Source organism: Papio anubis, chromosome 13 (genome assembly GCF_008728515.1).
Source record: "Papio anubis isolate 15944 chromosome 13, Panubis1.0, whole genome shotgun sequence".
NCBI classification, from domain to species: Eukaryota; Metazoa; Chordata; class Mammalia; order Primates; family Cercopithecidae; genus Papio; species Papio anubis.
Genome location: NC_044988.1, coordinates 41,878,490 through 41,901,865, shown reverse-complemented (window position 1 = coordinate 41,901,865; position 23,376 = coordinate 41,878,490). Strand labels below are relative to the sequence as shown.

The 23,376-nt window shown below is 34.3% G+C and overlaps 1 protein-coding gene across 1 annotated transcript; it reads right to left on the bottom strand.

Annotated features, from left to right (window-relative positions):
• Positions 1-2,824: 2,824 nt before the first annotated feature.
• Positions 2,825-22,592, bottom strand: TYRP1 (tyrosinase related protein 1). The gene is made up of 7 exons (XM_021927503.2): positions 21,765-22,592; positions 20,290-20,612; positions 17,483-17,687; positions 13,380-13,547; positions 11,119-11,298; positions 6,260-6,406; positions 2,825-5,427 (listed from the first exon to the last, which is right to left on the bottom strand). Exons 1-7 carry the CDS (start codon positions 22,216-22,218, stop codon positions 5,222-5,224), a joined length of 1,683 nt encoding a protein of 560 aa, XP_021783195.1. The 5' UTR covers positions 22,219-22,592; the 3' UTR covers positions 2,825-5,221.
• Positions 22,593-23,376: the final 784 nt, after the last annotated feature.

The following is a 23,376-nucleotide window of genomic DNA, read 5'->3' as shown; positions in this document are numbered from 1 at the left end:
ACTCACTTAAATGCAGGAGAATTGAGGGGATTTATAGGGGCCTCAATCCCTGATGAATAGGGGCAAAAATAACTGTAATAAAAGCCTCAGAAATATAAAGGATCATAAGGGACTTTTAAGAACAAGTATGTGCCAAAAATTGGATAATATAGAAGAAATTGATGAATTCTTATAAATATACAGGCAATATGGTTTGGCTCTGTGTCCTCAACCAAATCTCATCTCTGACGGCAATCCCCACTTGTCAAGGCAGCGACTTGGTAAGAGGTGATTAGATCATAGGGATGATTTCCCCCAGGCTTTTCTCTTGATAGTGAGTGAGTTCTCAGGAGATCTGATGATTTTTTAAGGGGCTCTTCTCCCTTCGTTTTATCTTTCCTGCTGCCTTGTGAAGAAGGTACTTACTTCTCCTTTGCCTTCTGCCATGATTATAAGTCACTTGAGCCACCCCCACACCACACCCAACCATGTGGAACCGTGAGTCAATTAAACCTCTTTCCTTTATAAATTACCCAGTCTTGTGTATTTCTTTACAGCACTGTGAAAATGAATGAATATAACAATATGCCAAGACTGAATTATGAAGAAAACAAGATCCAGTGACTTGCTATCTACAAGAAACTCACTTTAGATGCAAAGATACACATAGGCTGAAAGTGAAAAGATAGAAAAAGATATTCCAAAATGGTAACAAAAAGAAAGCAGAAATGGCTATGTTTATGTCAGGCAAAACAGACTTAAAGTTGAAAATTGTCTCTAGAGATAAAGGTTATTATATTATAAAATGAACAATCACTAAGAAGATACAATTATAAGTATATACATATTCAATATTAGAGCATCTAAATATATAAATAAAATATTGACATATCTGAATGGAGAAATTGACAGCAATACAATAATAGTGGTAGACTTCAATACTTCCCTTTTAATAATGGATAAAACATACAGGCAGAAGGTCAGTTTGCCAATGTTCCCCTTAATGTGTGGCCTGAAAGTTGTAAAACAGGCCAGGTGTGATTCAAACACCACGAGTTTCCTTTTGTGTATTAATGAAGCCCAATACCTCACTGTTTTCCTCCTTGATCAGTTGCATTTCATTTTTCCCTTTATGGGCTGCTTGCACTATTGGCTTATATTTAATTTGAAATTAAAATTCCGTGGTTATTTTGCAAAAACTCCTGTCTCTTTCTACCCTTTAATTTTGCCATCATGCTTTTTAACTACCATATTTTGCATTTTTCCTTATTACCTTCATATCAGACTCTGTTCTTGGTTTATAGATACATTTTTCAAATCTGTTTTTTTCACATTTATATTAGCTCTCTGTTCAACTTGATTTTCCATTGATCAGTTCGTTGTGAAAATTTTGAGCAGGCTATAGCAAAGGAAAAATACATAGCATTATTGGATATTCACGGACTGGGCTCCGAACAAATGTCTTATAACTAAACCTTGGAACAGTTATTTTAATAGCCCCAAACTTATCTTTTCATGTTTTAAAATTACACGGACTTGTAAGTAAGCGCTATGTCTGAAATCTGCTTCTGGACATGAAGACAAGATGTAACTGAAGGCCAAAAAAGTAATAGCTTTGTATTTTTCATGTGTAGAACAGTCAGATATTTTAATTGACTCCACTTAGACTATAAAGCTTAAATCAGTTTGTAGCACTCACGTGCAATGGGTGCTTATACAACAAGAAATGGGTGATTATGCAACAATTTTCTTGTTTATTATTGTTACATTCAGGCTTTCTATTTCTTCTGAAATTGGTCTCAGTATGTTGTATGTTTCTAGGAATTTATCCATTTCTTGTAAGTTATCCAATTGTTGGCATACAATTGTTCATAAAAGATGCTTCTGATCCTTTTGTTTCTTAGGAATACATTTTAATGCTTCCTCTTTCATTTCTGATTTTGAGTCTTCTCTCCTCCTCTTAGTTTAGCTAAGGGTTTGTCAATTTTTTTATTTCTTCAAAAAACCCCTTAATTTTCGGAATTTTCTCGTTTTATTATTCTGTACTTATTCTACTCTAATTATTATTATTTATTTATTTCTGCTAACTTTGGGCTTAGTTTGTTGTTCTTTTTCTAGTTTTTGTGGCATAAAGTAGGTTGCTCATTCGAGATCCTTCGTTTTCAATGTAGGCATTTATTGCTACAAAATTCCTTTTTAGTACTTTTGTTGAATCTCGTTAAGTTTTGGTATGTTGCATTTTTGTTTTCACTTGCTTTGAGATATAATTTAAATTCCTCTATGATTTCCTAACTGACCCAATGGTTATTTGAGTGTATTGTTTTTTCATCGTTGTGAATTTCCCACTTTCTTGCACTATTGATTTCTAATTTTACTCAATTGTGACCTTAAAAGATCTTTGAAATGACTTTTATCTTTTTAATTTTGGGGGACTTGTTTTGAGACCTAACATAATTTATCCTGTGTATGTTCCACGTGTGTTTGAGAAGAATATGTTGCTGAAGTATAAGAATATTCTGCTGCTGTTGAGTGGTATGTAATGTATATGTTCCTGAAGTCCAATTGGTGTACAGTGTTGTTCAAGTACTCTCTTTCCTTATGGATCTCCTACCTGGATGTTTTGTACATTAATGAAAGTGGAATATTGGATTCTACTACTAGTATTGTATTGCTATCAATTTCTCCTTTCAGATCTATCAATATTTGCTTTGTATATTTAAGTGCTCTAATATTTAATATGTATATACTTATAATTGTTATATCTTGTTAAATTGATCCTTTAATTATTACATAATGAACTTCACCTCTGGAGACAGTTTTTCACTTTGTCTATTTTGTGTGGTAGGATAGCCTCCCCTGTTGTCTTTTTTTTTTTTTCACCATTTTCAGAATATCCTTTTCCATTCCTTTACTTCCAGCCTATATGTATTAAATCTAAAGTGAATCTCATAGACAGCAAGTCACTGGATCATGTTTTTTGATTCATTCAGCTACTGTAAGCATTCTAATTTTGGATATTAAGCCATTTACATTAAAATAATTGCTGATTGGTGAGGACTTACTAACTGCCATTTTGTTAATAGTTTTCTGTTTTGCTCTTGTTTTAATCCTCTCTCACATTGTTTAATCCTCTCTCTTCCATTGTTACTGATGTTTTTGTAACGATTTACTCAAAGTTATATTTATATTATACTTATAACTTTAATATTAGATAGTATTTATAATATAAGCTTCATTTATTATATTTATAGATAATGTGTACAACTTTATCTTATAATTATGATTATTTAGAATTGATGTTTTGAAACAAGACTTCTCTCTCCCACAATCTATTCCATATTAACTAGTTTCTTAGCTTTTAACCATTCCAAATTGTTTCTCTTCAACACTATTTGTGAACAGCACCATCACTACTATATTTATAAATATACAGCTTGATTATGACTCTCCCTGTTTCCTAGTTCCCATGGAATTAATTCCAATTATTAAGAATTGCATATAGGACACTCTGGTTTCATTTCCAATTTGTCTTTTTACTCCCCTCCATAAAAACTATGCTTTAACCATACTTACCTATTTTATATTTTCAAAAGTTCCATGCTCTTTTAAACTTCTGTGCCTTTGTCCATACTGTCACTTTTGAATAAAATGCCCTTCTCTGCTTTTATATTTGGTAAATCCATTGGCATTCCTTGAAGCACAAGTCAAATATGACCTTCTCAATTTTACAATTCTTATTTTCTTCTCTCCAAATCTATAGTGTCTTTAAATCTTTGATATCTAGTATGTGCTTAATAAATGTTTCTGAAATGAGTAATTAGTAAATCTACAAAAATATAAAGTGAGGTATTTAGTTTCATTGATGTTCTATATAAAAAGGCATCTTACATTACGCAATGATTTATTTGAAAAGCTGTGAGTATACTGTATTTTAACAAATTGCAATGTATTCCAGGAGAATAAATTGAGTAATGCTAGTGTAAAACATCCTATTGTTATATGCATGCTCTTTGATATATTTTATTTGTTTATCTTGTGTATATATAGCCTTAATATTGCTGAATATAGGAAAACCAACTAACCAATCAGGGATACATAACTTCAACTTGTTTCTGTTTGTAGAATTTAGAATGTCAGTTTAGCCATTTTCTATAGTGTATGATTACTATTGTTACTATTTATTTTTACCGATTTTAATTAAAATGTTCACTTATGACCACCTTATACAATTCTTTGGAAGACTGTGTCATAGCACAAGATCAAAAAGATAAAATATATTTCATGTTAGAAGAGAAGGGAAAAATAGCATTCATATAGAACTAGATAAAAAAGAAGACCAGTGAAATAATACATTAATATTTTACTTGGAAAATACATAAAAGGCTGATAAATGATAAGAGAATGCTATTTAAATTAAGCACAGTGATTGGAATACTATTTATAGAGCAGTATAAAACATGTTCTCCATATGCTTTCTTCATGGACCTCTAAGATGTTAGAAGAGAAATTAGTAGGTGAAATGTATGGATAGGTAGTTCCTTTTTCAGTGAATTGAGTGGCAGGAAAACACAGCGGCAAACAAAGGCAACATCCACTGTTGCTTAAGAAAGCAAAGATATTCCCTCTCCAAAGCTTGACAAAGATGGTGATTTTGTTGTAGCCTTGAACCTGAGACTAAATAGTGTATGTTGACTAAATAATATATTTGATTGGTCTTCAAATTGGAACATTAATTTGAAAAGTTTAATCAAAATTTCATTTGTTTATAACTACATATAATTTGCTTTAATTAATAACTGTGTTTTTCTTTAAATCTGTTGACAAATATCCGTGAATGGAAATGTGTTTATGTTTTAACATTTTAGAAATGCCCATTCATGTATTTTAAGCGGACATTCACTATCAAACATTATTTTCCTTTACACGTAAACAAAGCATAGTAGCTTACTTATATCTTCACATACTCAACTTTTAAATCATGCTAAAGATCTTCACACTATTCTTAAATATCATGGAGTTAGTGCCACTCACCATTTTAAATAGAACTGAAAATTAAGACCCATTGAAAAGATTCTGAAAGAGTCTTCCCAGCTTTGAAAATTATGCCTGGATCTTTAATTCTAACATATGCTTGTATTAGAAAGAAGGTAACAAAGTGAAAGAAGATACAGTTAACAACTCAATCTATTATATTCAACCAGGTAGTTTTGTGATACTAATTCATAAGACAGTAGGGCAACTGTTAGACCACAGACTGATTAGGATTTCGGAGTTTTTCATATTCTTCAGCATAGTGTTGATATTGATCAGTGAGGAGAGGCTGGTTAGCTTCATCCATATTGCGTCTGGCACGAATCAGACAAGAAGCAGTCCCAAAAATCAACGCAACCAGTAACAAAGCGGCAACTACTGCTATGGCAATTATCTCAGGTACACTAAACTCCCGACCTATTTGGAAAGGAAGATAAAAATAAAAAGATAAATATTACAATAGTTATCACCAAAAATTGGACACCTGAAATTTAGGTAGAAATGTCTATTTTAATAGAAATCCTCATATTTAATTTATAATGGTCACATGGCCTTGAAGCCACTTCCTGATTTCTTTTAATGAGTGGACCCTATTGGGATAGTCATTGTTATTTCCATTTCATTTTGTGAAAGTGAGAGAATGATGACTCAAAGAGTTTGAGTCACTTGCCTATGTCACCTGGTTAGTAAGAAGTAAAGTTGGCTTTGGAGCCTGAGTATTTTAGAGTATAAGTCTTGTACTTTTCCACTATGCCCTACTGCCTTTGTTGGGGAAAGATTTAAACAAGAAGTTTTTGGTTTTCAAAATCTCAGAAAAACACTGAAGAGTATCCCACTCCCTTTTCCTTTAAGATAGATAAATGCAGGCAATATGGTATAGTAGAAGAATTGGGGCATATTCCATGGGCCTAAGCTCAAACTCATTCTCTTCCCTTATTAGAAATGTGAATCTGTAAATAGCTAACCTATTTAAGCCTTAGCTTCCTTATTTGTAAAATGAAGATTTTCATACTCACCCCAAAGCACTGTGAGGATTAAATGAGATAGGGTGCTGTACAATAAGATCAGTGTCAGCTTAGTGTGGACTCTCAACAAATATCAAATTCCCTCCCTTATCCTCAAATAAAAATACAAATGAAAGTTTTTAAGTCCAAATGGAAAACATAGCTTCAGAACACTGTGATTACTTTAAAGATAACATATTTGCTTTTGGAAATTATCACAGTAAAAATACACTTTCAATACTTACTTGGCCATTGAACTTCATAAGTGTATCCCAGGTTGTCTGGAGCAGTAACAAACATTTCTGTGTTGGTGACTGGGGGCCAGAATGGCACCATGTTGTATTGTCTATTATGTCCAATAGGGGCATTTTCCAATGGAAATGTGGATATATCTAAATTATTCCAAAAACAACTTGTTAATAAACATAATAAAATTAATATTCATATCATTATTGAGTTCTAAAGGGATCCAATATTCAAGGAGAACATGAAAAAATTTTATTTTTATTTTACACTGAATAAAGATAAGAATTTTCACTACAGCATGATGGGAAATTACATAAAACAGAAAATGCTTTGAATACAGTACCAATATACCACTTAATAAAAAAAGAGAGTTTAAAAGCAGGGGAGTTTTAGTATTTCATCATCTATAATGATGTTGAACAGTTTTTAAAAATTACATAAAGCAATTTGAATAAGGTATTAAATGTGTTTTTCAAAGCCAAAGAAAACATAAACCTGTAATTTGCTGTGGCATCAGCTGTAATTAAAAATTTGAGATACGGCATATCTATTAGAGGTTGTGCTTGTTTATGAATATTTCTGCTCAATATTTTTTATTTTGTCTGTTTACTTTTAGAGAAATCAATATTAGCTTTATTCCTAGGGCTTTACTCTGTTAGCAAAAAATGCTTAAAATTTTGAATCAAGGTCCTGGAATCCTATTCACTTCCTGATACCTCATGAATATAAACTATGGCTATTTATATTATTAATGAGTTTCCATCATCAGGAATAAAAAGAATGAAATTTTTTTGTGGCAAAAGATGTTTGTTTCTCTTTTTTTTGTTCTATATTTATGTTGGTACAATTAAACACCAAATAGAATGCCACACACACACACACACACAAGAGTTAGAAGTGGGATTGGGCAGACACCAATGGGAACATAAGTCAGTATTAAGAGGTACGGCCTTTAAGAGGTGATTGAATTATGAGAATTCAGCCCTAATGAATAGATTAATCCATTGATGGATTCATGGGTTAATGGGTTATCATGGGAGAAGAACTGGTAACTTTATTAAGGGAGAGGGAGACACTTAAGCTAAGATACTCAGCCTCTGGACTATGTGACACCCTGGGTTGACTCAGGGTCTCTGCAGAAAGTCCCCACCAGTAAGGCTTTCACAGATGTGGCCCCTCAACTTTGGATTTCTCAGCCTTCATAACTATAATAAATAAATTCAGTTTCTTAATTAATTACTTGGTTTCAGGGATTCTGTTATAAGCAACAGAAAACAAACTAAGACAGCTATCTAAGTATTAGATCTTCTCTTTGCTTGTAGATATAATACTTTGACAGGTACAGTGATTCCGTGAATCACAGAAGGGTGTTTCAGCATCTGGATTGAAGAAAAATTTATCATAGAAATGCCAAGTAGTGTTGATATTTTTGTGACTTTAAATTTACTATGTATTAAAGCTAATTAAATATTTATCTGTTAAAATCCACTGAGTACCTACTAATGCCAGATGCTGGTCTAGGCACTTAGGCTGTGGCATTGAAAAAAAGAGACAATATTTCTACTCTCAAATAATTCACATTCTAATGTATTATAAATTCGTTGTTTATTAGCATTAGATATTAAGATAATTTAGAAAACTTTTTAATTCCCCATTTTAGTTTCCTGCTTAACCCTGATTTGACCAGCCTCAATCCAGTTCAGCTTCAGCTGTGTGGTAAAGTTTTGTCCATTAAAATGAGGGGAGAAATAATAGTAAAAATAACAATAGCAATTGGATTGTCCTGTAATTTCCCTATGCAAGATCCTCCATGGCCCCCTATCTCTCTTAGAGTTAATCCCAGTATCCTTCAGGCTCTGCCTCCTGTGATCCCTTTTACCTTACTATCTCTCACCATTCTCTCCCCAGACCCCACTCTACTCCAGCCACAGTTGGCTCCCTGTTCCTTTGTCTTAGGACATTCTTCCATATATCTACACAGTACTTCCTTTCCCATTTCCTGATTTTATTTGTCTATAGAGACTTCCACCATCTAATATGCTGTATTTACATATGGTTATTGTCAATTTTATTAACAGGAAGAAAAGTTTCAGGAAGAAAATTTGTTGGTGGATTTTTGTATACTATCATATTTCTGGTACCTTGAATACTGACCAGGAAATAGTAGATTTGAAAATAATATATATGAAAAGATTTAAGTGTATGTGTGATTACTTCACTTCTCTCGCAGCTCAAAAAGTAAAGTAGTGATTACTCTTGGAAATGTATAAACTGCTTCTTCTGAAAATACACTGAACTTCTGGGCTGCTATATTTAAAACTTACCTCATATAATTCTTAGTCGAAATAAAAGAGAAAGAATTGAATTGAATGTGTACATAGATCAGAAATATTAGTAAATAGAAATTAACATGGTAGTAACTAGAGTTTGGATGCTCTCAATTGTACTATTTCATGTCTAACGAGAGGAATCTGTAATGGACATTACTACTTGAATGACTCTACTTTTCTTTATCTGTGAAGTGTAATTTTTTTTCCATTCTGAGCCTAATAATTCTATTATTCTGCAATTTGTAAAGAGCTTTCTATATTTGTAAAAACCTTTCAATCATTTTGAAAATGAATTCCATCCCTCCACTCTTAGACTTATTTTAAACAAGACTTCTGCTTTATGGAGAGTTTATAAAATTTTTTAATCTTTCTAAGTTTTCTTTCTCTTCTTTACAGTTGTTTTATGACACTGCTTTCTAAAAGGTATTTGCAGGTACAAGGAATATTTAAGAAGGAGGCTAATTGTTTCAGCTTAGCTTTCATGCAATTTGGAGTGTTTACATTGACCTATCCTATAATTTTATGGCCACATTTTATCAGCAATGTGCTGCAGGATAGTTTCCTATTTTTCATTTATGGTACTTCTCTTCCCACTACAATTCAAGTTATTGAGAAACCTTATGCTATATATTGCAAAGAAAGAAAATGTCAGAAAAAAATGTTCAAAAGGTGTTCTTCTGGTTCATCAGTGACCTTTAGGTTAAAATCTGGAAAACCTTTAACAACTTGCTATGAATGTGAAATAATTATATTTTCAGCCAAGATACACAAGGCGAAGGAATATCTTTCCTTTCTTTCAAAGGTGAAAGAAAACTCCATTTAAGAGATTTGCAAGGTTACTGAATAGTCTCCGTTTCCTCTGAAAAGTTTACTAACACCCAAGGCATTGTGAATAACTGAATAAATACAACTTGAACATTGCCATATGGTTCCCAGAAGTGCATGTTTAACAAAAGTTGGTTTTGTTAATTCCTAAACCTATTAATTCGAGTTCATTCATTACTGTAATAAAAGGAATCTAGTTAAGCAAACATAAAGTGGTCATCATGACTGTAAAACAAAGAGGAGGGTGTTGTTTTTGTAGTATGTAAAATGAACACTTTGGAAAGATTTGTTAAAGGTGTATGGCTAAATATTTGCCCTCATATCGTATTTCAAAAGTCACTCATTTATTGTTTCACTTTTTAAAAAAGCTGACAGTGTAAATTATAGATAATTAATTATGGTTGCCATTACGTATATAAATACACATGAAAAATAAGATGAAACTCCAATAACTGAATTCACAACTGATTGAAAACTGAACCAATATTTATGTGTAGGTTGTTTCCTTCCCTCCCCTCCCCTCCCCTCCCCTCTTCTTTCTTTTCTTTTCTTCTTTTCTTTTCAGATCAAATCTGTCTCTGTCAGCCAGGCTGGAGTGCAGTGGTGTGATCTTGGCTAACTGCAACCTCTACCTCCTGGGGTCAAGTGATTCTCCTGCCTCAGCCTCTCCAGTAGCTGGGATTACAGATGCCCACCACCATGCCTGGCTAATTTTTGTGATTTTAGTAGATACAGGGTTTCACTATGTTGACCAGGCTGGTCTCAAACTCTTGGGCTCAAGTGATCCTCCTGCCTCGGCCTCCCAATGTGCTAGGATTACAGGCTTATGTGTAAGTTGTTTCTTGAATAATTTTTGATGGAACAAACTATTTTCATCAATTTCATCAATTAATGGTCCTAATTAGGTTGAATTAGAGGACTTTACTGCACACATATACACACAGAAATGTAAGCATGCCTAATGGATACATAAATCAATAGGTAGTTAAGCTACAATATCATGTTCATGTGTGTGATGAACTAAAGGCACAGAAGCCAAAATTGAGAATGCTTTCAACATATGAAAATTTGTGATGTTTTAACCAGTGGAAGCACTTTTATTGTTTGAAAAATAATGCTAGCCTCTCAGCTGTATAGGAAGGCAGAGAAGGAGGCATTTTAAATAATATTTTAAAGAATGCATTGAAATGAACTTAAAAGAGATTTCCTGTAGTGTGATATAAAAGCCAACGTTAACTTTTCAAGTGGAACAAAATTTATATTTGTGAGAGGCCATTAAGCAATAAAAATAAGAACTGTGGATTATGGATATACAATTTTTAGTCTTTTGGGATATCAAAGAAGAGCTCTATAAGGTTTTCTTCATTTATATTTAAAAGTAATTAGAATTTATGTTGGAAGATGAGGGTGAGAAAAATTTGTAAAACATAGTAGCATTTTTTTCATAGCAAAAATTAGGAGAGGTGATTTGGTTAGTCCTAGCAAGTGGTTAAAAATATCATCCTATAATAACTATTTGGAGAGACTTCTTGCCTGCATTTTCAAAGTAGAATTGAATGTCTGGAAGTGACTTGATATTACAGCTATGTTATCCTTATTTTGAATGTGTTTTTATGTACTGAGTGCCCAGCTTAAACTGATAACTATGCCATCTAAACAGTCCGCTTGGCTGACCATTAAAAAGGCTTATGAAAATGTCTTACCAGCATTGTATCTCCTCAGCCATTCATCAAAGACTGCATCCGTGAAAGTGTGCAGGAGGACAAAAATAGGATCATTCGGAGACAAATGGGTTTGTCCCCCTGTTCCATTCAGGAATAGATGGGCCAAATTGTGAAGGCTTCGAACAGCAGGGTCATACTTTCCTGTGGGATCACTGTAACCTAGACACATAATAAGGAGGAGAATTGTAAAACTATTGAACATATTTTACTTTTCCAGTTAATAGTAATGATTATATTGGGAAACAATTTTTCCAAGGCTTGTCAGGCAGTGTTTGCCTTAATATAATAGCACTGCTTCTCTGTACCTATGGTTGATCATATTTGTTTGCTATACCCAGAGCTAGGTTGGTTTTATGCTAGTGGCATGACATTCTAAATGTAGCCTCCAGGTTAAAAATAATGACCTGCAAAGGATACCAGTCAAAATATATAGACACTCTATTTGACAAGGCAGACATTGTTCTACATGGGAATAAAGATAGTGAAAAACCCTCCAGTTTCTACTAAAAACTGCTGACACAATTTGGAGAAGAATGCTCTGATTGTTTTGGAACTTAAGTTGCCAGATGTTACTTCAGCCTCCTACCTTACCTTTGAATGACTGTCAGCATGTTTAGTTTTGGAAAACTACTTTATTTTTTATGGGGAAGCTACAATTTCTCAGGGCTTTCTTACCATCTTTGTGCTACTTTTAAACACTGAGAAAACCTACTGTCAAAACATTTATACAGCTTTTGATAAATATCTCAATTCTATATATATATACACACACACATATATATACACATATATACATATATATATTCCATATATAAGGGAGAAAACAAGGATAGGTATAGGACAGGTCATAAATAAAAATGGAGGGTCTATGATGTAGGATGTCTAATTGGCTGGAAGGACCAGAGGTTTGAGATCAGGGAATGGTTGTGTATTATAAAATGAAATCAGACTTTAAAATACATTAACCAGTTCTCTCTTCATCTAAGATGAATTGTATAGTTGTAGCCACTTATTTAGTCACCTATGCATTTTTTCAAGCACCCATTCCATTATTATTTGACTCAAAAACATTTAAAGATTGCCTGTGATATATATGGAACGTGGCTTGTCACTAGTCTTTTTATACGTTTTGTCAGGAAATAAGTATAATTGTCTTCTGATTGGGCATTAAGAAAACACAATCTGCACATTTTAAAAAAAATCAGTGCTGATGGCCTTAGTTTACAGATTAGCCAAAATGTAGTGATTTTTTATTGAATCATATTCAAATCAGTGCATTTGTGTAGTTATTAAAATAATCAAAAATAGGTTAAAATGGCATATAATTTTGAGACTAAAAGGTGAAAGAATTAAAAATAATTATTAGATTTATATACCAAGTATCTCTGATCATACGACAGAGAAATCTATTTGCATTTTTTGGGGGAGATGGGATGCATTAGACGTGGACAATGCTATACTGAAGGTAAAATTTAACAATAACAAGTTTATAATAAGATAAAAGTAATTATATTCTTTTGAAGACTTTACATATATATATATATCAAGCATCATTTGGAGGTATCAAAATGTATTATATAAAGACACTGGATTTTGAAAATTTGAATTTGAACCTATGCTCTGTTAGTAACTAGCTGAATATCTTGTGATAGTAATTGTACCTCTTTATACCTCACTTTCCTCAGCTTTAAAATATTTTGTGTGAAATAAGGAAAACCAAGTTAAGCATCAGTAGATGCTAATTCGAATTTGTATAGACTTTTGAAAAAAGTTACAGGTTAATACTGACCTAAATAACACATATGCACAAGCAAGGCTTTACTCAGTGTCAACTAATTGTTTGGAATGATTTTATTATTTCTCTCATTTAAAAAAAAAGTAAACTAATTTAATACACTGTCAACGTCTTGAATATTGTTTGCCAATGCTAGACCTTGATATAGTTACACATATTGATCAGCTAGCTACCAGAAATTTGAATTTAAATTGTTTTTGAGTGTTTACGAAATTGGAGCATGATTTCCAAGGTCTTCTCCCATAATGAAAAGAGCTTCATGGTTGGACTCTTCTCTTTAGGAAAGTTCCTTTTTCAAGCAGGTGTATCATAATAGACAACCTCATTCACATAAACGCACAGGATTAATATACTATTCAAAGCCTTCTCGAAGAAACTTGCTTTTGAATAATTCAGTTTACTCTGATAGCTAGATCTTTTCAAAGTACTGATTTCATTTACTTGCCTTCCACTGTGTTTCTGAAACTGTTTGTAGAGTTGGAATAAAAAGGAGGTGTGTCAAATAAACCAACTTCCAAGCACTGAGCGACATCCTGTGGTTCAGGAAGACGTTGCACCATTGGTCTGGCCACATTTCCAGCTGGATTCCTCCTAATTGGCCCGCTCTCAGTGCCTGCAGAAAAAAAATGGGGTGTGCAAACATTTACACAATGTTTGGATGTCTTATTATTGCTCTTTAAAACTTTATACATAGCATGAATATGAAATATAGGATTTCCTTGGTAGAAAACAAAATTTAAAAATGCATACTTGGTAGCATTAAAGTGAGAAAATCTAAGTAATCATGTCCCACTTCTTTGAATCGAGTAGATATGTGATACATAAAAGTATCTGAAGGAAAAAAAGCAATCACACTAACAGATACAGGTCTTGACATTTGCTAAACCAATATATGCTTCTTTCACAAGAATGTATTAAAATGAAAATTCCATGGAAAATTGAATCTTGCCAAAATAATCCCATAAACCTAAGTTCTACACTAAAATCTATGTGTCACACATATGTGATATTTTGTATGCAAATGCTGCCTATTTAAACCTTCAGAGAAATAAGGAAAAAAAAAAACCTTCTATTTCTTTGGAAAGTGATATATATTTCAACCAACACACATTTTTCAACTTTTTCAGCAATTAATGTGAGAAATAATGAAACTTTGTGAATGGCAGTAACAAACAGACAAAGAACTGTGATACTAGGTATAGATAATATGATAGGAGCCTTAAAGAAGAGAGATGGAGGGAGGGAGCGGGGAAAGAGAGAGAGAGATCCTGCCCATTCAGATCTCCAGAAAAGCTTTATAAAGATAGATTTACAAAGAGCCCCATAGGATTAAGAAAAGTTTTCATAGGTGAAATAAAAGAAATTTTACAAGACAAACATTTTAGGTAGAGGAAATGGTAAGAGATGATACACGTTCTTCTGTCTATAACAAAATCCCCTATCTATAACAGAAAACGTGTGTATCCCACAGACTTGGCACAGTACCTGGCATTTAATAGGTGCTGAAGAGTTGTTTGGTGCCTGTCATTATATGGAAAAGATCATGTTAGCTGTAAAAAAAAAAAAAAGCGGGGGGGGCCTGTTTGGGAAATAGTTTGCCTGGAGTATGTGCCAGGAGAATAGTGGACTGTAGGAAAGAAAAGAAGCTAGACCAGAGCTATATTGTGGAAAAAAAAAATCAAGTATCAAGATAAGAAAGTTATGTGTAATTTATTAGGAAGTGGAGAGAAGTCAAAACCTTACATGGGTGGGAGGAGAGGTGACTGGTTAGGAGAACTTTGCATCATTCTGTCCCAGTGGTCTCCAAAAGGAATTTATGTGCCATAGAGGGATAGCAAAATAATCCACTAATCTGGGGAGTGATAATATTACAATTTCAACTCCTATTCCTTTTCTTTCATTCAGAAAGCTTCCCATGTTCTATGCTTTATAATTAACATAATAATCAGGACCTGTTAAGTTAGCATAATAAAATTTACATAATATGTAACTAAAACATATGCCTCAGTTGGGATTGGAAACTATTTATTGAGTGTACATTATCACCAAAAACTTTCAGCATCACTAGCTAAACTATCAATTCAAGCTGATGTTTTGGGAATTGCTGCTCAGGAAGCTATCAATAAATCCCAAGAAACAAATATTAATTACTTAAGTTTCAAAGCATTACATTCTGATTTGCCCTCACAGAGTTCCATAGTAGAAAATGCTGATAGTAAAGAAATTAGTTTAAATAAAAAATAAACCATTTTATTTTTTATTACAGTGATTCTTAAATTTGTTTGCATATGGACAACCTCTGCCATTGCACCTAACATCCTATGGATCAAAGTCCTGTGAAATTTCCACATAAAAATAAATGGAAAGTTGCATATGTCTGAAGAAGAAAATACATTTGAGAAGTATTGTGAATAAAGAACAGTGTTTTTGTATGTTGATTCAAGGATGGTATTTTGGTGGCTGGAAGAATGTTAGCTGCAATAAAATAATTAACTATTTTCAATCCACCAAGTTTGGTTCATTAATTTTGAATATTGGAGAAATACTATGCAACAAGCTTGTGAAGACAGGGGTATGGAATACTTAAGGAAGGTTTTATCTAAAGTTGGAAACGTGTGGGTCTCCAGTAAAAGATGATGAATGGAACTACAGAAATGGACAAGATCATTTAAGAAGAAAGGTTATAGAAGAGATAATTGTTATGAAGACTAAATAGGATATTATATCAATGCATTTCATACCACATCAGATACATAATATTTGTTCAATACAATGATAATTTTTCCCTTTCCTTTGCCTTATAAATAAAATGTCTGCTGTTTATCTCTTGCAGTGAGACAAGGGATAAGCTTAAAATTTTTTTTAACCTAAAATAAATATTCTTCAATTTGTCATGAGACTATGTGTCTGAGTTAGGAGACTTGTTATATTAATTGACAACACAAATTATGATGAAAAGAAAATCTCTCCTCCTTTCTTCCCCCTCCTGTGCTATGATTGTATTTACTCATTTAAACTGTTTTATTTTGGTATCCAATCATCAGGGTGATTGGGAAATGTCTAGAAAACTCTCAGGCAGGCCGGGCGCGGTGGCTTAAGCCTGTAATCCCAGCACTTTGGGAGGCCGAGGCGGCCGGATCACAAGGTCAGGAGATCGAGACCACGGTGAAAATCTGTCTCTACTAAAAATACAAAAAATTAGCCGGGCGCGGTGGCGGGGGCGCCTGTAGTCCCAGCTACTCGGGAGGCTGAGGCAGGAGAATGGAGTGAACCCGGAAGCCGGAGCTTGCAGTGAGCTGAGATCCCGCCACTGCACTCTGCCTGGGGGACAGAGCGAGACTCCGTCTCAAGAAAAAAAAAAAAAAAGAGAGAGAGAGAACTCTCAGACCAAAATACAATGGCCTGGTCAGAAAAAGAATAAATGCTTTGGTATCTGCAGACATCCTGATCCTCAATTTCATTTCTCTGCCACAAGGTGGGACCATGTATTCAGCATACCAAACAAATACAAATTTATTCTAAGTTTTAAACTTCTACAGAGGAAATGTTCATATATTATCACTTCTCTTATTCCTATACACTGCTAAATAATCTAATGGTGAAAATATATATCTAATTCTTCTTGATTTATTTAGAGTATTCCTTATTTAAGTTCATAAAATAATTTAATGTTTGATGAATACAATAATATATGTAGAATAAATATGTTGTGACTATAATAATAAAACAACTTCATATAACTCTTATTTTTATATGGAACAACAATCAAGAGAGCCATACATGCCTGAAAACGAAAAATAAGATGAGGTAGGGGGTGTCTAATAATTAAACCTCGTGTTACTAGCACAGGCACAAATAATAATATGATCCAAGGAAGAGAACGGAAAGCTCAGGAAGAGATCTACATGGGGCAGAAATTTGACCTGTGACAGAGGTGGCATTCAGATCACTGGAGAAAGATGCTGGGACAATTGGTTAGGCATTCTCTTATTGTGTTCACTTCGGAAGAGCTGGAAAGAAGCTAGGAGGCAGACATCAGTACCATATCCTCCTTTTCTAAAAACTATCTCCCACATCACCTTTTGTTTTCTAACTTTATAACTGCAAGCATACATTTGGTTTGTTTATTTTCTTTTTCTTCTTCCCAGGGCATTTCCAACTTTTTGCCTATTTTTCACATTTTCTTAGGAAACATTTTCTGTGAAATTCCAACACAAGACACATGACTACTAAGTAGTGCTAAGAAAACTAAGAGGATTAGTGTATACAACTAGACATTTCCAAAATAAGAAAGTTAGAAAGACATTGACCAAATTACTCAAGAAAGGCAGTGCAAAAATGTGTAGGCACTTTCTGTTTCCCCTGCAGCAACTTACACGCTGCCTTAAACATTCTAGGTGCTTAATGAATGCGTGGTACATTGTTTGTCTATAATAAAAGTAGATTTTAGTCTGAATTCTCTAGTAGAATGAAGGGCCTTCCAGGCAACATACTTAATCCCTTTATCTAAAAAGAAATTCTGACTCCAAGCTATCATTTGCAACTTACTGTTACAAAGTGTTCCCAGGGTATCATAATCTTCCAAGGAGTCACAGACCACTCGCCATTGAGAAAAGACAGAGTTTGGGCTTATTAGAGTGGAATCAAAGTTGCTTCTGGATCCCATCAAGTCATCCGTGCAGATATCACAGACATTTTTCCCCGTCGCAAAATTCCAGTAAGGAAGGGAGAAAGAAGGCTCTTGCAACATTTCCTAGATCACAGAAACTACATTAATATTCTCTGCTTCTGTTTATAATTCTTCCTTTCTGTTTGGTCTACTCTCTGACAGCCTATTTCTATTAGCTCTCTTTAGACAATAAGGTACTGGTTAGTATATCAGTGGTGTCTGAGGGGCCCAGAGGAGTTAAAACCTTATTTAACAAAGCTGGTAATTTATTACAAGGTGTCATTTAGGCATTAGAGGGAATGAAACTCAACTTATTATGCAGACATTTCTGAAAATGATTTAGAGGGATAAAGGATCTTCTTTTTCTTTTTTAGGCAGGTAATTACATTTATATTGGTTATATAAAAATTATCGATAACAACATCCACTTATTGGCATTTCCACCTTTTCCATTTTCCTATCTTTAATTCAAGTATCATTAACTCTTAGTCTGCAGCCAGATCCAGCCTTAAAATATGTTTTGTGGAGTGCTAATTTCTGTTTTTAAATTTAATTTGAATGACTAGGCATTTACATTCTGGTTTGGCCACAGGCCAATGGACTCGTTCACACTGAGCATGGAAGGTGTTTTATTTAGGGAACCCTGCCTTAGAATCCAAACTTTCAAGACTCAGGCTTCTGCCTAAATCTTACACTGATAAAAATGCTAAACAGAAGCTGGAGTAAATCTTTCTGCCCATTGTTTTTTAGATCAGTGACCTAGTTTCCATTCAGAGCTGATCTCACATTTTTAAAAATGCTGGCCTCAAGATCACATGCTTATTTCATTCGTGCTTTAAACCATACATTTCCTTGTTATTTCTCATTTCTTTGGGGCCTTGAAAAGTTCTATTTATGGTATGAGATTTAAATGCAGGGATCGCAATTGTTTTATCTTATCTCTCAAGCACTCAGTAGATTTCTACTTTTTCACTTTAAATCCCTTCCTAGGAAGCATTTTCTTATCCTTGGGTGTTTTAGAGAGCCAAAAGCTTTCCAAGTTATCCTCAGTTATTGGTCTCCAGGGGTTGGTAGTCCTCCTTTAGAAGCCATCATTGTGGTTCACAAAAATTAGTGACAGCTTCCAAGGGATCATTAAGACTTGGTTTGTGGTTCAGCAACTGACATTTGGGAGCCAGAGCATATTCATGTGGCATTTCAACCATGAATTACATTTAAATTGTAATTTGTTGGATCCCTTGTGCTGTTGGGTTTTTAAAATGTAAGTCATAGAGGTTGAAGTTTACACAGGCAAAAGTGAAGCTTTCAGATACTTTCCACCTGCCCTTTCATTTTGGTGTGCCCATGAGAAAATGACTTGAAGGCATGAAGATCTGCAGTCAATTACAAATGACAGATTTATCTACTCATAATCTACTAAATGTCTCACTTGCAATCAGAGCTATAAAATATGATGTTCAGAGTATCAGATGAATTCATTTAATCACTCTCAAACTGCAAATGGATAGTGCACTTTCAAACGAGTATTTTATCCTGTATTTTAGCATATTAATTCTCTCTCTTCTAACCATTTACTTTTTCTCGGAATAATGCTGGCACAGCATTCTGCAAATTAATAAATGAATCTAAATACCTTTCCTGTCTTCAGATAGTTTTGGCTTAATTTGTATACTTTAACTTGAAAGGGGAGATTCATTGCTGTTATTTCACATAGAAAACAGGTTTACTTTGTGGATTTCCTAGTTGATATCTAACAACTTAAAATTTTATTTTAAAATTTCAATATTTTCCTCAAGAAACAGAGAAGTTGGTAAAAGAAATAAGAGTAAAGAATCTATGTAACTAGATGCTTTAATATGTTTGAAGCTTGTCTGCTTAGAAAATAAGCATGAAATAACTGCTTGAGTTGAGGTTCACTTTGTGCCAAATAAAAAGCCAATGTCTTTTCACTAAAAATATTGCCTGACTGACAAAATTATTTTGGTATTTTTTGACTTTTTTTCAAATTTTATATATTTTAGTGTACAACATGGTGCTTTGATATAAATATACATAGTAAAGTGATTACTATAGTCAAGCAAATTAACATATCTGTCCTCTTACATAGTGATGTGATATTTTAATAGGTTTCTTCTGTAAGACTCAAAGGGTAGGGAACATGGAAAAACAGTTCAATGAAAATATGAGAGTCTAAATGGAAAGGAATTATTTTTTCATTATTTAAACCCTGTACCATGTTGGAAGGAATCATCACTGGAATGATGAGAGATGCATTTGGGACTGGAAAGATTGAGAAGTCTCTAACTCACATTATTTGACCAGGAGGAGGAATCTCCTTATATTTATTAGAGAAGGAAGACACGCAAATGGGATTCTTCTGTTTCAAGTTTTATGAAAATCATGTTTTCAATTAAACTGCAAAATATTTTTAAACTTTTAATTCATTCCTTCAAATGTCTCATTTTGCTCATTATTGATATTCCTTTATTTTCACTTCACTAAGATAAAGATTAATTAGTAAGTAACCAAAACAAGGAGAAAACAAAATGCCAAAGACAAGTTAGTAACATAAAATTGCTCTTTCATCAAATGTCCTGATGGTTCTGAAAACTAGTGAATTAAAATGTTTTACAAACAAGGCAACTTGTCTGTGAAGAGTCTGAAAACTGAAACGCTTCTTACATACCTGCATATCTTTCTCCAGACGCAGGAGGTGGTACCTGTGCCATGTGAGAAAAGCTGGTCCTTCATGAGAGAAATCCACTTCACCAAAGCTTTCCTGCCCTGCCCCAAGGAAAGTCTTCTTGACTGAGTAATAGTGTGTCCAAACAAAGTAGTTATAAATGGAAATGTTCTCAAATTGTGGTGTGTTGCCATCTGGCCCCAATATTTCTTCTGATCTCCTGGTGGCAATGACAAATAAAGGGTGAGTTGTGCGCTTTGCCATATCCAGGGCCCGGACAAAGTGGTTCTTTTCTTCTTTACTTAAGTCCAGAAGATTTCTCCTGACTTTAGGGATACAAAATTCAAGCATGAAAACGTCTGCCTTGAGGGGATGGGTAGAGAAAGAGCATAATCATCTTGTAACACGCCACGACCTATTTATCCATCTGTTCAAATGTGTTTTAAATTATTTTATACTTTTAAAAATATCCTTAACTAAAACCCTTTCTTCAAACCTGCTTTCTCTCTCTTTCTTCCCTTTTCTCTCTCTCTCTTTTTCCTCTCTCCAATTTACTGCATGATTTCTATTACCTTTCTTTAATCTTACCTATGGATTTTATGTTTCTGTGACCTTGTCATGTTGATTTCTGCCCACTATTGGCATTTTTGTTGGAATTTTTTATCTTTTTAACATCATAAATCTTCCAAAATTAGGTGGTATAACATAGTAGTTAACACCAGAAAATTATTCTATGACTTTGGGCACATTTTTCCAAGCCTCAGTTTTTTTTAAATCATTAAAATGTGGATAAACATAATACCTGCTTTATAGAATTGAAAGTTCAAAGAGCACACACATAAAAAGCAATTAGCCCAAAGCCTAACTCATAATAAAGACTCAATACATGTTCTGTTAAACCTTTAGTCTCCTATCTCACACATAGAACAAATCAAATATTGTTAGCTGTTACTGTTTAATGCTTTGTTATTTAATAGTATTTAGTTTGCAGGCCAAACTCTTCATCTCCAATGCCTGAATTTGATCATCATGGTAGGAAACTTCTTTAAGGGTCAGCAGGGGTAGCTGAAGAACTAAAATATAAGGGCCAGATAGATAGTTCTCAGCTGAGTTTCAGGTTTACTAAATATCAGCTGTGTGGGTTTGAACTTTCCGAACCTCATCTATGACAATTAACATGTTGACCTGAAGGAGTTACTGAATTGACTAGTCATAATACCTAACACAGTTCCTAGGATATGGTGGTTGCTCAACAATGTTTCAGGAGACAATATTGGTCAGAAGTTCTGAGCTTCAACTCCAACCCTTTACATGAAGGAAGTTTCTTAACCCTTCTAAGCCTCAGTTTCCTCAATTATAAAAAGAGAGGGTTGAGCTATATGATTTCCAGGTATTCCTGCAGCTCAAATGATTTAAGATTTTATTAAGAGCCTTGAGTCTCATGCGGGACTTGTGAACTCATTCATATCTCCACTTACCTACGAGAACCCTCTGGTCACAGGCAGCTCCTCTCCAGCCAGGACGGCACGTCCCACAGTTGTGTCCTGAGAAATTGCCATTGCAGTGACATGTCCTATTGAAGAAGCGCAAGGGCCAGACCTCCCGATCATCTCTGCCATCATGGGGATACCGAGGGCTGTGGGGTCGGGAATCTGCAGTCACTGCCTCGCATCTGCCCCTCCCTGATGATGAACCACAGCGGTCTGTCCCAGGCCCAGACATGGGGGACAGGTCTGGGCAACACATACCACTCCTCAAAGCCTCAACAGTGGCACACTCTCTTGGGAATTGAGCCCAGGCCTGCTGAAAAAGCAGCAGGGGGAAGAAGATATAGCCCAGAGAGAGGAGTTTAGGAGCACTCATTCTGCTTGAAGTAACAGTGCAAAACAAAGATCTGTTTCGCAGCCCTTTGTGTAGAGAAGACTGAAGCATGTAGATGAAAATTCAGCTGAAAAAGAGTAAGTAAAATGAGATTATGCAAGTTTTTCTTGGTACTCAAAATGGTATGAACCCTTCCCAAACCACCTTCAAAATGGAATCCATATGGAAAATGACATTTCACACAAATAATAAAAATAGTAATTTACCTTTAAAATTTGACATGTATAACACCCACATGTGTGATACCCACATAATTAAATTACCTGTCTTTGTCATTTTCTTTTCTTATATATATACTAGATATCAGTTATCAAAAGCATGAATTAGCAGGTCACCATCATTAATTACATTTAATTTAACCTTGGAGCTGAAGGAATAATTGGGAACAGATTTCCAGCAAGTTAATTTCTGTGATTTAAAGTCCCTTATACTAATGGAATTTTGGGAGGAGTCCACCCACTGCCCATAGGACTTCTTTCCAGTACCTTAAAATCCTGAAGGATGTCTCTGATGAACTTCTCTTAGAATTGAATGTTTTATATCTGCTTGAGTTTTTTGTCCTCTCACGTCAGAACTGTTAATTGAATGTGGATTGCTGCCTGATAATTAATCCCAAATCTGCTCACCCAAACTAGGAGGGGCTGGTCTTTTTTTCCACCCTTTACTAATCCTTTTCACTTCAGTGAATGTTTCTGCCCTTTAAGGACTTGATCAGCACATGATTCCCTTCTCACTGATTTCCTTGTGATGCTTACAGTTTTAAGTAAAGGCCAGAAGCACTAATTTGGAATACAAGTCAGAGAAACCAGTGAGATTTGTTTGCATTGCAGAGATTTTGTTTTTTCCTTTCACAGTGTATCTTTAGAGGCTGAAACAAGATTAATTACCTTTTCCTAATGATACAAAGGCCAGGCTAGTGTTTGTACCTGATAGTAGCTTTTGGTTGTTTTCTGTCTTGAAAACAGATGCTGCTGTTCTTACAATTTCTAGAGAGAATAATTGTAGTGGAAAAGGCATCACATACAGTTACACCACAGCACATGACATTGGCCCTCATGGTGCCTGTGGGTTTTGACAGAGTTGGGAACTTCAATTCCCTTACCTTCACTGGGGCTGGTGTCCATCTCTGTGGCAAAACATTACAGGGTCACTGCTACTTTATTGTTTAGAAGTTGCCTACTCAATGTCTTCTAGTTTCCTACTTTCTCT

Coding starts and splice junctions, on each gene's coding strand:
- TYRP1 (XM_021927503.2), bottom strand. CDS start 22,218: ATGCTTCAGTCTTCTCTACACAAAGGGCTGCGAAACAGATCTTTGTTT. Junction 20,613..21,764: donor TGACCAGAGGGTTCTCGTAG/GTAAGTGGAGAT, acceptor GTATCCCTAAAG/TCAGGAGAAATCTTCTGGAC. Junction 11,299..13,379: donor TTTCAGAAACACAGTGGAAG/GCAAGTAAATGA, acceptor TTATGTGTCTAG/GTTACAGTGATCCCACAGGA.